The sequence below is a fragment of the Podarcis erhardii genome, assembly GCF_964252035.2.
Source record: "Podarcis erhardii genome assembly, chromosome: 6".
NCBI classification, from domain to species: Eukaryota; Metazoa; Chordata; class Lepidosauria; order Squamata; family Lacertidae; genus Podarcis; species Podarcis erhardii.
The window spans coordinates 97,303,923-97,322,123 of NC_138510.1; the positions used below are offsets into that span (position 1 = coordinate 97,303,923).

General features: G+C 41.3%; 2 protein-coding genes and 1 long non-coding RNA gene across 5 annotated transcripts in view; 1 reads left to right on the top strand and 2 right to left on the bottom strand.

Annotated features, from left to right (window-relative positions):
- The window catches only part of RABGAP1L (RAB GTPase activating protein 1 like), a 140,419-nt gene that overhangs the window by 92,496 nt on the left and 29,722 nt on the right, over positions 1 to 18,201 (bottom strand). The window lies entirely within an intron of this gene.
- Positions 9,959 to 14,067, bottom strand: GPR52 (G protein-coupled receptor 52). The gene has a single exon (XM_081866447.1). The coding sequence runs from the start codon at positions 11,799 to 11,801 to the stop codon at positions 10,707 to 10,709; it is 1,095 nt and encodes a 364-aa protein (XP_081722573.1). The 5' UTR covers positions 11,802 to 14,067; the 3' UTR covers positions 9,959 to 10,706.
- The window catches only part of LOC309343556, a 151,548-nt gene continuing 149,665 nt past the window's right edge, over positions 16,319 to 18,201 (top strand). The window contains exon 1 of the long non-coding RNA XR_014157337.1: positions 16,319 to 16,778. This is a non-coding gene — a long non-coding RNA (uncharacterized lncRNA). The remainder of the gene's footprint in view (positions 16,779 to 18,201) is intronic.

The window sequence follows — 18,201 nt, forward strand, 5'->3', positions numbered from 1 at the left end:
TCTCAAAAAATTAAAAAAACCTTAATAGTAAATTTACAACTTTTTCTGCTAGGAGAAACAAACAAATAACCCAGTAACAACTGGGTGTCAACCATGATGTTTGCCTCAACACCAAAATCTTCATGCAAAACCTGTTGTTTTAAAGGCAGTTCCCTAAAGGTACTTTCTCTACATGTGGCTCAACAAAGGGGCAAGAGGATGAGAAAGCCAAACACAAACATTTTTAGGATGGGAGTTCCCCAATTTTTGGCCCAGGGCAACACCCCCTGCAGTCCTGTGGGTGGTGGAGCTCCCAGGACAGCCCCCTCTGCAGCTCCTAATGCCCAAGAAGGTTGTTAGGGTTGGATATGCTCATTAAGATACTTGGGGCCTAAACTGTCGAGTGCTTTAAACACTAATGTGAGCATCTTTAAATCGGGCCTAGAAAGAAGCCCAACCGGTGCAGCCAGTAACCTGGCTGCCACAATTTACACCAGCTGAAGTTTCTTCAAGGGCAGCCCCATGTAAAGCACATTGCAACAGTCCAATCTGGAGGTTACCAGAGCATGGAGTACAGCAGCCAAGTCATCTTTGTCCAAAAAGGACCATAGCTGATGAACCAGTCATAGCTGGAAATAAGCACTCTTAGCCACCCTGGCAACCAGAGCCTCCAGTGACAATGTCGGATCCAGTAGTACCCCCTAACCTGCTGCTTCTGGGGGAGCGCAATTCCATCCAGAACAGTCTATATTCCTACCTCCCAGAATGAAGAACCTGTAACACATCTGTTTTTTGAGGATTCAGCTTCAATTTACTGATCCAAATCCAGCCCATCACCGCCTTCAAGCATCAATCTAGCACCTTATCCGCCTCTCCTGATTCAGATGGAACAGATTTAAAAATAGAATATCAGGCAGAGCTTGAAGCACTGAGTAGATACAAAGAGAGGCTTGAGAGTTACTGCGTTAGATCACCACGATTCTCTTAGGGAAAGGTCAGTCAAAGGATAAATCCTTCTTGAATGCCAGAACGTAAGGAGCCAAGTGAATGTGAACTGCAAGAGTTCCACACCTATGTGGCAGCCACCAAGAAGGTCCCATTTCTTATGCTTGCCAACCTAAGCAATTTCACTGTTGGGCACGCAAACAGGAACCTATATTTTAGGTGGGGTCATAACAAAGTAGGGGGTCCTTAGGCCTCTAAATTCACTGGCAGCCAGTGCAACTGGCACAAAAGTGGTACCACATGATCAGAATACAAACCTCCATTATTAGCATCCTGGCTAAGGCCAAGCCCTGCTGCTCCAGATAGGGATACAGCTGGCATATAAGCCTGGGTTGGTAGAATGCACTCCTGGCCACTGCCACTATCTTTGCCTGCCCAGACAACAATGACTCCACCAGCACCCCAAGCTGCACACCTGGTCCTATGCATTCCTGAAATCTGACACTGCATCGCCGTGAATAAGCCCCACTGCTTAAGTTATTGTGGGCAATATTGTAAGAAGGACTGTGAAAGAAATACGAAAGGGACTGAGTTTCAGGCAACTGAATCTCAATGGAAAGGGCAGATGGTAAAAAGCCCTATAGAAATAATATTGCTACCTATAGGACATTCTGTTACCTCTTCCTAGGTGTCTTCTTTCTGCAAGCTACAACTATACAACCTATCACATATAATAGGCTTAATTAATTAACCTCCAGCCAACAGATTTAATTAAACTAATCCTCTAATTACCTGTCTTTTCATCTTTTTCTTCCTTTTAGAGACTTCACCTGCTTTTCTCTTTAATTAAGATTATCTCCAATTCAACAGGAAAAAGTAGCATGTTAAAGTGTGCCAGGAAAGCCAACTTGAGTAAAATATTGGGGGGAGGCAGGTGAGCCCTGCCCCACTTAGTCGATCACAAGACACAACACATGCACAGCATTTGAATGGCAATATCCATCAACTTAGGGGGGGGGGCTCCTCAAATAATTTATTTGGGGGCCGGTGAAGGGACCTTGGTCTCTAGGAGTGTACAGTTTGCTAAGCAATGACACATTTGTTGAAAAGATGCACAGCTTCTTTTTGGTTTCGAGAAAATCTATTTTAGGAATGAGCTAAAAATAGTTTTACAGTTTTGCATGGTGGTCGTATATACATTTTCCTACAAAGAGATAAAGACAATGTTTCAGGACACATTAAAACAGGAACTTTTGTACTACCTCAGTACTTTGCATCCTTGACCTGATCTCTAGGATCGGTGCTCCTGTTTCGCTATCTCCATAAAGTTCTTCCCTATCCTCAGCTTCCCTCCTTCTCACCAAGGGGCTGCCATAGAGGGATCTTTCCTTTGATCTCCCAGCCCCTCACCCTGGGAGACCAACATTTCCCTGTCTCTCACCCAGGGTCCTCCATCAACCACCCACCATCAATATACAATCTCTGGACCTTAATAAAGGCCCCAGACACAGGACTTCCAAGAAAGAAGAACATACAAAAAACAAAAAAGGGAAACAAAAATGAAACGGACAATAAAAGGAAAGAAAAAAGAGAGTGAAAAAAATAAGAGAAAAAGAAACATTAGAAAAAGATACAAAAGCAAAACTTCAAATTTTCCATCAGCGTGTTACACACTCACTCTCTCTCTCTCTCTAACATTCTATCTTCTCCACCTTCTGTTAAACAATATTTCTTTTAAGTCAAGGTGTCTCACAATCAATCATTTGTTTTTCCCTAATTGTTATTATTATTGATAAATTTCAACCATATTTTGCTTTTAACTTTACCTCCATTAATTCCCATCACTATTATTCTGTACTGAAGTCTCTCCATTGTGATCACATATTGGGCCAAAATTCCATAATTTCTTTTCTTCTTATATATCAGGGTGGATAAAAATCAATGGGAACAAAATTAAAAATCAGATATATATAGATATAGATATAGATATAGATATAGATATAGATATAGATATATATTTAAATCAGATTTTTAAAATAAAATGCTTTTGGAGGAAAAATCTTTCTAAATATAGCTTTCTAAGTTACATTATAGTCCAAAGGCTATTAATCAGGGAATAAGGATTTGTTTAAGTTTTTCATGTCTACTAAAACTGAGTCAGTTAACAAAGATGGATACATATGATATAATGTTACTGTTTTAGTTAAATAAATTGTTTAAATTCTCATTAAGAAAATAATTTTTCTCCTTCCAATAAAGTACAGCTAAAAAGTTGTCCAAATATAAACAGTTAACTTGTTAAACCTCACAATAATTTCATAATTATTGGTCTATTTATTTCTAATAGTATAACCAAATCAGTAATTTTTGATATAACTGTAAAAACTACTCTGAAAATTTACATTTATTATTCCAAAAATGAAACCTTCATCTGGTTTTGGATTCAGGTGTGTTGGTCTGACGCAGTCGAAACAGAAATAATATTTTTTTAAAAATGTCCAGTAACACCTCTAGGGCATTTCATTTTGGTTTTTTCCAGTCATCTTCCAGAGTGAGTACCATAACTTTAATGGCATCATTCTCTGAATTTGCTCCAGGTCTAAAAGTTCTCTTTTACTATTAATGGACTTATAATCACACTATAATCAAACATGCAAAATCCTCTAATTAAATAACTACACGTATATTTTCTAAAGATGTTCCTCAGAATTTTGCTACCAGTCCCTTTAGGGGATTTTACCCAGGGTGATATCCAAGTAAGGTAAGCTCAAAGAGATCAATGGGCTTAAGTTAAGGTCCATTTATTTCAAGAAGTCTACTCTGAAGATAACTAGCATTTGATATCAGCCTCAGTCTACCCAGTTAATATAATTTGCAGAATACGCATTTATGCTGTGAACAGCTAATCATTTCCTTCTTTCTTTAACTAAATTTTAATACCAACTGATCATTCAAAATTGTTATCTGAGTAGGCTGAAGAGGAAAATTTATCTTAGGAAACAAGATAATGTTCTATACTGATTTTCTACTGAAATGTTACATTCATCTAATGTTCTAATGGTGTCACAAAATCCTTACAAACAGAAGGTCATAACTGTTCATATAAAAACTATTTTATATTTTCTGAAATATAAATAAAAATTAAATATCTTGCTGGCTTATTTACCCTATGGGCCTGTATGCAAGTTTTATTCCCAGACTGTTCTGCACACATTTCCATAGCCTTGTTCTGAGACTTAGAATATTTGTGAACGTATCATACCATCCAGTTCAGATCATGTGATGGTGAAGGGCCTTCACCATCACAAGCACAGTGCACTATAGATATATTAGCATGAAAGATTAATGGAGTAAAAAATCCAGAATACATGACACACTATTAAGAGTCTGACGATGTAACTGACAAACGTTACCATCCCCTTTATAGCTGTAAAGACCCAGTAACTCTTTGTTCAGAGAACACTACAAAGTTGTTGTGTGAGTCAACATAAAAAGTTTTTACTTTCCATAGGTGGCCAAATTAAACCCTGAATTACAAAACCACTTCAAATTGTTTTTCTAGACTGCATGCAATTTAAAGCAACCATCTTCCTCTGCCTGGGGGCTAGATTTCAACGTACACACCCACCCGTGACATTTTATTTTCCACCTGCACAGTGCATGCTTATTTTTTAAAACAAAACTTCTTACATGATCCATAAAGTTCCCACATTATGACTGCTTACCCCTCCCTTAAATTCGTAGAAGCAGCAAACACAGCCTTTAAAGAAAGCCACACACAGAGAGGGATGAAGCAAAACCTATTGCATTTGTGTGTTTTTCTTTGTGTGCTTCTCTGTTACATCTGAACCAGGAGAAGCTGTGACTGTTTTGAATCAGAACCTGGATGCAGTGGTGGGCTGGCTGAGGGTGAATAAACGGAGACTGAATCCTGGTAGGCAGTTCCCATGCCTGGGAGTTGGAGAGTTGCATTCCCTCTGAAGGAACTGGTACATAGTCTGTGAGTGGTCCCAGGTCCATCTTTATCACCAGAGACCCAGGTGACCTCCATGGCCAGAACCAACAACTTAGACTGGTACACCAACTGCACCCTTTCCTGGACAGAGCTAACTTGGCGACTGCAATTCATGCATTGATAATCTCACATTTGGACCACTGCAATGCACCCTATGGGATGCAGCTAGCGCTGTGGTCTAAACCACTGAGCCTTGGGCTTGCGAAGGGGTGAGCTCCCATTGCTCAGTCCCAGCTCCTGCCCACCTAGCAGTTCGAAAGCACGTCAAAGTGCAAGTAGATAAATAGGTACCACTCCGGTGGGAAGGTAAACGGCGTTTCCATGCGCTGCTCTAGTTTCGGCCAGTAAAGCAAGATGAGCGCCGCAACCCCGGAGTCGTTCGCAACTGGACTTAACTGTCAGGGGTCCTTTAGCTTTACCTTTTTTTAATACACCTTATGTATGGCCTTCCTTGAGACTAGTTTGGATGCTGCACCTGGTGCAGAACACAATGACCATGTTCTTGAGTGGAGCACCTGCACATGCACATATAAACCTGTGCTGAATGAATTGCACGGGCTTCTGCCAACTATTGAGTAGTATTCAGTCTTGTTACTATCGTATAAAGCTCTGAACAATTCTGGACTAGGTTACCTATATCACCTGCCCTTGTACAAACCTGTAAGATCATTTAGATAATCTGGAGAAATTTTACTAATGATACTACACTCTACAGAATATCACAAGGCAGTGAGTTGAAAATGGACATTTTTTGCAATTGCCCATGCATTGTCCTTTCCTCTGCAATAGGTGAACCACCATCCATCAATTGCTTCAGACAACTTGTAAAAACAAATGTTTTTGCCCAGGGTTCCCCTGACCCATAAGAATGAACCCTGTTTTACTGAATTCCTGGTTTTATTATACTCTTCCAGAGGCTTTTATATTGTTTCTGTTTTGTGATACTGTTTTATTATTTTTACGTTGTATTGTATACTTTTAAGAGATTTTTAAATTTTAAGTAGTTTAGAACTGTTTTCAAACTAAGAATCCACAGAGAGTTTACTAATATATGAAGGGGTCAGACAACAAGGAAACTCCACAGCCACACACTTATCTTGCTGCCCATGTCCTATGATTCTTAGACAGTGTACATTTAAAAAACAACAACCAGACAGGTCCTGCCACCAAGCTTAAAAACCAATCTGCTCTAAAAAAATTCCCATGCAATACCTGTAAATTCACAACAGTAAACCATAACTAAAGCATGAACTACACATTTTAGGGCTACATATTTAAAACACCCAACCTCTTTAAACAAAGCATGCAAAAGGAAGGGAGATAGTAGTAATGGGGGACTTCAATTACCCGGATATTTGCTGGATGTCAAACTCAGCCAAGAGCATAAGGTCAAACAGATTCCTCACTGGCCTTGCAGACAACTTCATTGTCCAGAAAGTGGGAGAAGCAACAAGAGGAACAGCCATTTTAGATCTGGTCCTAACCAATGTTGATGACCTGGTTAGTGGGGTAGAAGTGGAAGGATCATTAGGCGCGAGTGATCATGCTCTTCTGAAGTTTACTATACAGCGGAAAGGAGCAGCCAAGCATACTAGGACTCAATTTCTTGACTTTAAGAAAGCCGACTTCATAAAACTTAGGGAAGTGCTGGGTGAGATCCCATGGACAGTAATACTAAAAGGAAAGGGAGTTCATGATGGCTGGGAGTTTGTTAAGAGGGAGATAGTAAAAGCACAACTTCAGGCAATACCAATGAGACGGAAACATGGGAGGTGCCTAAAGAAGCCAGGGTGGCTATCTAAAGAACTTTTAACTGAGTTAAGATTAAAAAAGGATGTGTACAAAAAATGGAAAAGGGGGGAAACCACCAAAGAGGAATTCAAACAAATAGCCAGCACGTGTAGACACAAAGTCAGAAAAGCTAAAGCACAGAATGAACTCAGGCTTGCTAGAGAGGTTAAAAGCAACAAAAAAGGCTTTTATGGGTATGTTCGTAGCAAAAGGAAGAACAAAGAAACAGTGGGGTCGCTCAGAGGAGAAGATGGTGAAATGCAAACAGGGGATACCGAAAGGGCTGAACTCCTCAATGCCTTCTTTGCCTCAGTCTTCTCCGATAAAGAAAACAATGCCCGACCTGAAGAATTTGGAGCAAATGATTCAGCAGAGGAAACACAGCCCAGAATAACTAAGGAGATAGTACGAGAATACTTGGCTAGTTTAGATGTATTCAAGTCTCCAGGGCCAGATGAACTGCATCCAAGAGTATTAAAAGAACTGGCAGATGTGATCTCAGAACCACTGGCACTCATCTTTGAGAATTCCTGGAGAACAGGCGAAGTCCCGGCAGACTGGAGGAGGGCAAATGTTGTCCCTATTTTCAAAAAGGGGAAAAGAGAGGACCCAAATAATTACCGCCCAGTCAGTCTGACATCAATACCAGGGAAGATTCTGGAGCAGATCATTAAGCAAACAGTCTGTGAGCACCTAGAAAGGAATGCTGTGATCACCAATAGTCAGCATGGATTTCTGAAAAATAAGTCATGTCAGACTAACCTGATCTCGTTTTTTGACAGAATTACAAGCCTGGTAGATGAAGGGAATGCAGTGGATGTAGTCTACCTTGATTTCAGCAAGGCATTTGACAAGGTGCCCCATGATATTCTTGTAAAGAAGCTGGTAAAATGCGGACTTGACTATGCTACCACTCAGTGGATTTGTAACTGGCTGACTGACCGAACCCAAAGGGTGCTCATCAATGGTTCCTCTTCATCCTGGAGAAGAGTGACTAGTGGGGTGCCACAGGGTTCTGTCTTGGGCCCGGTCTTATTCAACATCTTTATCAACGACTTGGATGATGGACTCAAGGGCATCCTGATCAAATTTGCAGATGACACCAAACTGGGAGGGGTGGCTAACACCCCAGAGGACAGGATCACACTTCAAAACGACCTGGACAGATTAGAGAACTGGGCCAAAACAAACAAGATGAATTTTAACAGAGAGAAATGTAAAGTATTGCACTTGGAAAAAAAAATGAGAGGCACAAATACAAGATGGGTGACACCTGGCTTGAGAGCAGTACATGTGAAAAGGATCTAGGAGTCTTGGTTGACCACAACCTTGACATCAGCCAACAGTGTGACGCGGCAGCTAAGAAAGCCAATGCAATTCTGGGCTGCATCAATAGGAGTATAGCATCTAGATCAAGGGAAGTAATAGTGCCACTGTATTCTGCTCTGGTCAGACCTCACCTGGAGTACTGTGTCCAGTTCTGGGCACCACAGTTCAAGAAGGACACTGACAAACTGGAACGTGTCCAGAGGAGGGCAACCAAAATGGTCAAAGGCCTGGAAACGATGCCTTATGAGGAACGACTAAAGGAGCTGGGCATGTTTAGCCTGGAAAAGAGGAGGTTAAGGGGTGATATGATAGCCATGTTCAAATATATAAAAGGATGTCACATAGAGGAGGGAGAAAGGTTGTTTTCTGCTGCTCCAGAGAAGCGGACACGGAGCAATGGTTCCAAACTACAAGAAAAAAGATTCCACCTAAACATTAGGAGGAACTTCCTGACAGTGAGAGCTGTTCGACAGTGGAATTTGCTGCCAAGGAGTGTGGTGGAGTCTCCTTCTTTGGAGGTCTTTAAGCAGAGGCTTGACGACCATATGTCAGGAGTACTCTGATGTCGTTTCCTGCTTGGCAGGGGGTTGGACTCGATGGCCCTTGTGGTCTCTTCCAACTCTATGATTCTATGATTCTATGATTCTAAAACCAAACAGAAAGAGTAGAAAATACTGTTTCTAGCTCCTGCATATCACAATGATCTCATCACAATGATCTCATTTGTATGGGCTTGTATACCCATTTTTTCCTTCTCTTAGATACACAATGTGAACGCTATCTTTTGGTAATCTTTGCACTATATTTTGTCCCAGAGTTTTATTTCAGAAACAGTACTGGAACTTGTCTCAAATACTCTGGAATTTGAAAATTACTGAGGGTGACACCCAAAGGTATCAACAACCCACATGCAAGGGACTTCTATTAAAGGAAATTGGACTTACCCTTCCTCTCCTCCCACAACCTGGCAGCCCTCTGCACATACCTAAGGTCTGCCCTGGAGTTTTTGGGAACCCTCAGGAGCAGACTGGGGAGGTGCTGGCGGAGGAGAGGAAGGGTAAATCTCATTGCATCCACTGGCACAACACTGGATCTTGCCCTAAGAAATTGTCTTTGATAATAAGTCAAGTGTTTTGCCTTCCCCATTGGATACACCAGGTATACTCAACACAAAAGTACATAACCTTTGGTGCAAAAGGTTCTAGGGAGAATTTCATTATTAGTGTTCTGGTAAAATAAGAAATTATAGGGCAGACATTTAAAATGTTATTTTAATATCTGGTACACATGTTAAAAGCAACAGTCAGAATGTGGCAGATTGAGCCAAAATCAGTATTATATAAATTACTGATAACTGTGAGTACTATCCAGCACAAGTTAAGTCCCACTGATTGTAATGTAAACTGGATCATGCCCTACATACTTAATGAGTCCTCACAAATTGATTATGGAAGCACCAACGAAAGTCCCCCACAAAACCCCTTAATTTGTGAACCCCTAACAAGATTTGCCTAATACGCATTTAACACTGCAAGAAGTACTTCTGTAAAGTCAACTCAAATTTTTATTTATCCCAAATTTAAAACAATGACTTAACAATATGCTAGGAAAACCTTTAGGCACAGAATACAAAATGATCATTTTAAAAAATATACAGTGTTATATACATGCTGAGCTCATGCAAACTGCAATACATTCACAACTTATAACTAAAGTGGAACCTGCTTTTTAAAATTTACATTTAAAAAGTGTTATTGAGCAGCTAAGTCACACTGCTATTTGATGTTATTGCATATGCAATAAATTACAAAGCAAAAGCATTAGCACAAAAAGATGCCATAAATTTGTGCTAATTTAGTAGGCACTAGAAAATACAATTTAATTTCAATAATTTGACTGTTGTTTCACTCAACGGTATATTCTCTCAAAGCTTGCCCCTCACATACATTGTGCCTAAAATTACTCCAGTCCCCTCAAACAGCTTGAGAACAGTAGATATAAGTGGGCAAGGAGACAACTATATGGACTTCTGACCCCAGAATAAATAATATGCCTGAGCAATGGGAACAAAAGGCTCCAAAAGAACAGAAAAAAGTATTAAGTCATTTATATGTGTTACACTAGAACATTAAAATATACTTTACATTATTTCCCTGCAAAGAAATATATTTAATTTTAAAATTACAGTAGTTTAAAAATGTTTTTGTACAAGAGACAAAACTACAAAATTGAAGCTGCCTCATATTAAAACATATATTTCCTAAGGACGTAATTGATAATCCATCACTTACTGCATCAAACAAGATTTATCTTAATACAACATAATACTACAAATTCATCCACATATATAATATGTGACAATTTCACTATTACTGTTGATGAATTATTCTTTAGTTCTGAACAGATTAGTTCACACTACTGGAAGCTTTGCCCTACATTTACCAGTGATTCCCTCTTGTTCCACAATTTCACCAAGAATCCATCTCTGACCATTCCAGCTACATGTTTTTCTTACAAATCACCATTCAATCCATAATTCATTTTGCAGTGAATAAATATTTATTGACTGTTTATTGCAGCAATATTCCAAAGGATAGAATACTACCTAGCCCAAATATCGCATTGTATTTGTCTGTTTTGGTTCTCCTCAGATGGAGCAGGAATTAGCCCGTTTTCTAGGAACTGGGTCTTGAACAATGCTGTCTTTTTTATGTATACAATATGAACACACAGTCTCTGACAATCTCCAAAGTCCCAATCTGAAAACACTGTTTGAGAGGCTATATATAACACAGTTACAAAAACTATTGCTTATAGCGAGCCATGTTGTTAAGAAAGACAGTGCTGGGTTTTCCAGCACCCTAGAACTCTCCAGCATAAAGTAGATGATGTAGGGGAGCCAGAGCACATAAAACACACTGGTTATACGAAATAAAACCATAGCGTAGCGCCGGTCAGGGCCGTGCCCACTTTCTGCAGCAGTGTCCACTTCATGGCTCGGAAAACGAGCTCTCCTGTCATTTATCTCTTTGGTGTGCTGCCGGCAGATTTTGAATATGTGGAAGTATGTGAAACAGATGATGAAGGCTGCTGGAGCATATAGCAAGCACACAATAAAGCCAGTAAAATAGGCATTGGTAAGCCAAGAGGTTGCACACCATTCAAAAATGTCTCCATGATAACCTGGCTTTCCCCAGCCAAAAAAAGAAGGCAAAAAAATAAGGCAGGAATACAACCAAATCAAAATGATGCAGATTCTCAACCGGCAAGGTGTAACCAATTGGTTGTAGGTAAGTGGTTTTGTGATAGCAAGATAGCGATCCACACTAATAAAAGCAAGACAGGCCATAGAAACACTTTTCAGTACAGAGATGATATATCCAAAAACCTGGCAAGTCAAAGACTCGTGGACACCTGTAGAATAGTGCAGCAATGACAAGGTAGGAATCAAGCAGCTCACCCCAACAAAAAGATCAGCATATGCCATAGTCTGAATAAAATAGCTGGTGGTATAATGATGTAACAGTGGAGCACAGTGAAAGACAAAAATCACTGTTAAGTTACCAGTTATAATTAAAAATGTTAGTAAGACAATAATTAGAGTCTCAAGGATGCAGATATCAACAACGTTGTAGTGTCCAAAACCAATTGGACAGGAGTAATGGTCAGATACATTCACAATGCTACCGCTCATATTCAGAGTCTTCCACTCAATCCAAGTGGACTGGTTCATGATGTGCATTACGTAACAATGTGTTCAAAACTCAGAACTAGGTGATTTGTGAGTCACCAGCTAATTTTGTTTACATATCCATTTCTCTGGGTAGATTTTAGAATTGCTTCTAAAACTGTTCATATTACAATCCAGAAAAGAGGCAAAAAGGCCACTGCTCAGCTTCTGCCTGTGCTCATTCCTTCCTTAGCAAAAGACAAGGCACTTCTAAACAAAGCACTTTGTTTAAGCTGTACTTTTGGAGGAGAGAAACACCAAAAAGGAGAGTAAAATATAATGTCATGATAAAAATCTCTGCAAGTGCATTTTCCTAGGGGGAAACGTGAAGGAGGGAGTACTGGGTAGAAATTCTCAATGTAATGTTTTCTAAAACAAAAATTGTTAGGAGCTAAAAACTAGAAGCAAAGTAGATAAGAAGTCTAATAAGATGCTCATTCTAATATATTGTATCCTTCGGCTTTCTTCAAGGCATAATGTCATTTGTATCATCTTCATTCTGCATTACTAAGGTCAAGATTTGGGGCATCTTAATGCAAACAAATGTCATTAGTCTTTGGTAATGAGTAAAGAAATATGTTGGGGCAGCAATCACTACATGAAGAACAGGTTCGTCCCTTCGATGAACAATATCCTCTCCATTTAGTTAACAAGACCACGTATAATAAAGGAAAGAAACAAATAGACATGATGTTGGATCTTCTGTCAAGCCAGTTAGAAAGATATGCTGTCCGTTACAATATTAGACGTCAATAGGGTAATCCAAGGTTCTCACGGAATACAAACTTGTCTTGCATTTAATTTCAAGAGCAACAAAAGATAAAAAAATTCTTTAGAAATAAAGCCACAGCTGCTACAGTGAAGTTCATAGCTCTATCCATGTCATTTCTCACCTCTATAGTGATGTCCACATTCTTTCGTATGTCCCATCACAATGAGATAATTAACTCTCATCTAAATTCTTCTAAGAAGCTAATGAAACGATGATTTAACAAGAAAAGCTGTCGTTGCATTCTATTACTCCATTAGTCTTTAGGCTTCATTTCCTCAGTTGCTACATACGCATTTCGTTAGACAATTAAAACGATAACCATCTGCTTCAAAAATTCTTTATCTCAGAAGCAAATATTACCACATCCATTACATCTGCCACTCTGACACATCCAATGGGGTAAGAAGGCTCCTTCGATGCTCACTAATAAGCAGGTATTTGACTACTGTATGGATCTTTTTCATTCAGCGCATGCAGCAGTCTTGCTTTTTAACCCACCCACCATCCACACCCAGATCAAATGCATTGTTAATCATTTAAAGATACAGGAGAAATTACTCAGCTCACATATTTTAATTAAAAAGAAAATCCAAGGTCATTTCAATTTTATGTTAACAGGAGACTCTCTTTTCTCTTTTTGAAGTGCTGGAATCGCATTGGCACTCCTTAATGATCCTTGCTGTGCCTTCTGGAAAAAGAATTCCTTACATGAGAAAGAAAAGATTTTTCTCTCGTCCTGCTGCAGCAGTGGGATGAATAGAAAGCATCCTTTTCTAAGTTTCATGTCTCATCTCCATCACCACCATGCTGTGCTGAAGGTCCTTATGCTTTTATAGCATCCACAGAACGTTGCCCATTGCTCATCTGTAAGCAGTTCAATCTATCTCAAAATTAAAATACTGTTAAAATTAAAATCTCTTGTCAAAGCAGTGAAGCGGTGCCTTGCATATATATTTGCTTTGTCAGGAGCTGCGGTGTAGACACAGAAATCCTATTTACTGTGATCCGTTTTGAGAATGCTATTGCTATTTCTTACATGCTCTCTTATGATTTTACAGCTTGCACCTAAGCCTGCCCCTCCTCCCCATCCTTAGCTGATGCAGAAAAACTCGCCATCAGAAAGGTGACTCGGTCCTTCAGCCCCAATCAAAAGAACAACCAATGGCTACTGCAGCTGAAACTGTCACTAGGTAACAGTTGCCAGGGACAATGCTGGCTTATAGCCTTCTACAGCAAGCCATGAATAAGAATGACAAACGAAGACGATTGAAAGTGACCAATCTCAATTAATATATTGAGGATTTTAGGGAAAGCATGCTTCTGCAGAGCTACATTCTTCCATCAAACAAGCAACGAAAATATCCATAGGAATAACTTACATGCTCCAACTCCAAAGATACCTTTAGTGCACTAAAAATGAGCAGCAGCTAACCCGAGTCAGCAGTAATCTAATCCCCACTGGGAAGAAAGAGCTATTAATTATTAAACACATAAATAAGGGTTTGGTGTGGGGTTTTTTTTAAAAAAAACAACCCAACCCTCTGTAAGTCAAATGATTGTTTATCATTTGAAATTACAATGTGTTTTATTGCAATTAGTAAAACTTGGAAGCTCTTCCTTTAATCCCTTTATAATTCAAATTACTATCACAATCATAATACAGAGGCATATAAATAAAGGTTCACTGTAAAAATGATTCATCTACATTTGTTTACATAACCACACATAGGAAAACAACTACAACTAATGCTAAAACTCTTAATTAAGTCATGTTATACAGCAACTCAGATTAAAAATGCATTACCACTACAATTCCATATTAAAACAATTGGGCTAATTACAAACAAAATCAAGTCTATGGAATTTTACTTTTATTTCTAATAGCACTTCCGAATTCAAATTCAAACATTATAATTAAGGCAACAGTTCACTAACTGTATCATTAGATTCCCTGAAATCATAAAATTAGAGTAGATGTTTTTGTCAGGAGGGTGGGAGTGAGGAGGGGTACAGGACAAATAGTAGAAAGAGATAATCACAGCTGCCACTATCTGGTGTGGAGCTGCTCCAAGGCAGCTAATAGATCAGAGAGTGATCCGCAGACAGAACAGGGCCACAATGGAAAATTTCAGATTTTCAAAATATACTTAATTAGCATGCTGTTTTTATTCTTTTCCACCGATGGACTGCAGGTACGTACAAAAATAGAAGATACACACAATTCTTCAATTTGATATTTTCATGTAACTATATTCAGCATAGAACTATATACAGTGGTACCTCGGTTTATGAATTTAATCCGTTCTGGAGTCTGTTCTTAAACCGAGGTGCGCTTTCCCTAATGAGGTCTCTCACCGCCAGTGCCCTTCCACTGTTCGGCTTCCTTTCTTAGATTGAGGTAAAGTTTGCTAACTGGAACACTACTTCCAGTTTTGCGGAGTTCGTATACCAAATAGTTTGTGAACAGGGCTGTTCTTAAACCGAGGTACCACTGTACACTAAAAGAGACGCTCAACTGCAAACTTCTCTACTAAGCAATTATGTAAACACGAGGTATATATACTTAGATATAAACAATTACAAAATTTTGAGTTGTCTTGTTCCAGAACGCTTCTTGCATACCAAGCATAGCTGTATCTGAGTGGAGGTTGGTCAAGTGACATTTCAAGAATAATTATTTTAAGTTTCCCCAAAATCTGGAAGCCTCTTCCCTGTCCGTCCCCCCACCCATATCCTTCCATTGGAACTCAGAAAAACTCCTGGAGATATCTCTGCCAGTCTCCCGTTTTCTGCCAGTTAGTTCTCTGGACCACTAAGTCAATCCCAATCCAAAAGAACTGCTATCGCCAAAAAGTCAGAATAAGTCAATGCTCAGAAAGAGAGAGAGAGAGCAGGGTTTTTTATATTCTCTGTCTCTCTCTCTGTCTCTCCCCGCCAGCTCCAGGTCAGCACAAGCTAATGACTGGGTTCTGCAGGGCTTGGGCTAAAGTAGAACTAAAGCTGCCAGCACCCCACAACACCCTCAGCTTTGGGGCTTTCTATTGGCTACTACCAGGGACGCAGGGGGGCGCTATGGGTTAAACCACAGAGCCTAGGGCTTGCCGATCAGAAGGTCGGCGGTTCAAATACCTGCGAAGGGGTGAGCTCCCGTTGCTCGGTCCCTGCTCCTGCCCATCTAGCAGTTCGAAAGCACGTCAAAGTGCAAGTAGATAAATACCGTATTTTTTGCACCATAACACTCACTTTTTTCCTCCTAGAAAGTAAGGAGAAATGTCTGTGCGTGTTATGGAGGGAATGCCTACGGGTGGCGGGGGGGGGGGAATCTGCTGCAGTTGTGAGCAAAGGATCCATGGTTCCCCTTCCTTCCCTCCTCTGTGGCTCGCTTTGAAACAGCAAAGCGGGAGAAGAGCTGCTGAGTGGGGAGGAGAGAGGGACAGAGAGCCTGCTTCTTTAAAGGAGCAAAGCGGGAGAGGAGAGGAGCCGCTTACACGAGTGTAAGCAGCTCCTGTCCGGTTGGTTCCTTAAAAGCAAGCAAGCTCTCTGTCCCTCTCTCCTCCCCACTCAGCTCGCTACATAGCAGCAAAGTTTTTCAGCTCGCTAAGCCGGGGATGAGCAGGGAGGAGGGAGAAAAGCAGAGCCTGCTTGCTTTAAAGGAGCAAAGTGGGAGAGGAGAGGAGCCTTCTCCCCTTATACCCCCCTTCTTCATTATTAGCAGCCTCCTACTCCACCCACCCCACGCGTGCTTCTTCTCCCCTTAAACCCCTCGCCTGCATTATTAGCAGCATCCTTCTCCATACACCCCACGCGTACTCCTTGTCCCTTGAGTGCTTTTCCTTCCCTCCCCACTTAAAACGTGGTTACAAAGCACGGATCCACATGGATCCTCAGGATTTTTGCACTGGGTCACCCCAAATTCACCATCAGATCACATAGCATGTCCATGGCTACATCTTGCACCAAAAAAATCACGCACCCACTGTTGCCTGGGGCCGCAGTGGTGCAAAAACGTGGTTACAAAGCATGGATCCACATGGATCCTCAGGATTTTTGCATTGGGCTACTCCAAACTCACTGTCAGATCACATGTCTGTGGCCACAGCATGAGCCACAAAAATCGTACATCCACTGTTTCGTTTAGAATTTTTTTTTCTTGTTTTTCTCCTCTAAAAACTACGTGCGTGTTATGGTTGGGTGCGTGTTATAGAGCGAAAAATACGGTAGGTACCGCTCCGGCGGGAAGGTAAACGGCGTTTCCGTGCACTGCTCTGGTTCACCAGAAGCGGCTTAGTCATGCTGGCCACATGACCCAGAAGCTGTATGTGGACAAATGCTGGCTCACTCAGCCAGTAAAGCGAGATGAGCGCCGCAACCTCAGAGTCATCTGCGACTGGACTTAACGGTCAGGGGTCCCTTTACCTTTAATATATGAATACTTTAATAAATAAAAAAAATATGAAAGACACATGTAGTAGAATTCTTCCAAACACAGATTATGAGAAGCCACAAATGCAGATAGCAGAGACATTAAGGTAAGAGTGCGCCCTTTACCTTTTTGGCTACTACCAGCAGTGGGTCTCCATGTGCTAGGGCAAAGCTAGGGCCTCCACTCCTTTCCGCTGGTTGGGTGGGGGTGAATCCAGTGGTGGAACATATGCCCGCGCTGTCCAGGCAGGCACATCCCTGAGGGGCACAGGCACATGCTCCCCAGGGGCACGGAGGGTGCCCTCCCAGGCGCGGGATAGCTGCACACGCACCCACTGATCCCGCTTCCTTCCTCTCCCCTTCCCGCTTGCCTGCCTCCTTCCCGTCCTCTCCCCTGCCTGCCTGTCTCCTCCAGTCAGGAGCAGCTGTGACAACCACGCCTACCAGCAGCTGTCAGGGGAAGGGGGGAGCTGCTGCACGTGCTCCCGGCTGGAGGAGGCAGGCAGGCAGGGGAGAGGACAGGAAGGAGGCAGGCGAGTGGGAAGGGGAGAGGAAGGAACCGGCAAAGCGGCGCAGCAGTTTCCTCCGCCCCTTCCCCCGACAGCTCGTGGTAGGCGTGGGAGTCCGAGTCGTGGGCGGGCAGAGCACCAAATGTCACCCCCGCTTAGGGATGACACCCGGAGCTGTGCACACGCCCCCCACCTTCCTCTGCCAGTTGGTGAATCCTGCACATCATACTAACACACACCCCAGCCCTTCAGCCAGGGGATGGGAGAGACTGGGTGGTATTCTTTCTGCCATTCTGATTTGGTGGTTTTACTTTGTATTTTTAAATAGTTTTTACCAATAAAATTTGTAACTTTATTTCGCACCAGTTCAACTTCCAAAGGCACTCGTTAAGTATGAAGCCAGTTTTCATACTAAGCTTCACTTGAGCTAGCATACTGTAATAATATTAGCATGTTTAGAGCCCACAGGCTGCAAACACCACCTGGCAGCATGTGTTTGATATCTTGTAATATCACTGGTAGAGAAAGAGGTGTCACAGGCTCTCCAGTTTTAACTGCCTTGTTTGCTATGATACAAGTCAGTACAGCTCTGTGAAAGGTTCCCGTATGCCAGTGGTGTCCAAACTTTTTTCAAAGAGGGCCTGATTTGATGAAGTGAAGGGCCGTGAGGACAGACCAAAGAGCCAACCAAAGTTGTTGACCTTTTCTA

What these genes read in the sequence shown, in the direction of transcription:
- GPR52 (XM_081866447.1), bottom strand. Translation starts at nt 11,801, where the DNA reads ATGCACATCATGAACCAGTCCACTTGGATTGAGTGGAAGACTCTGAAT.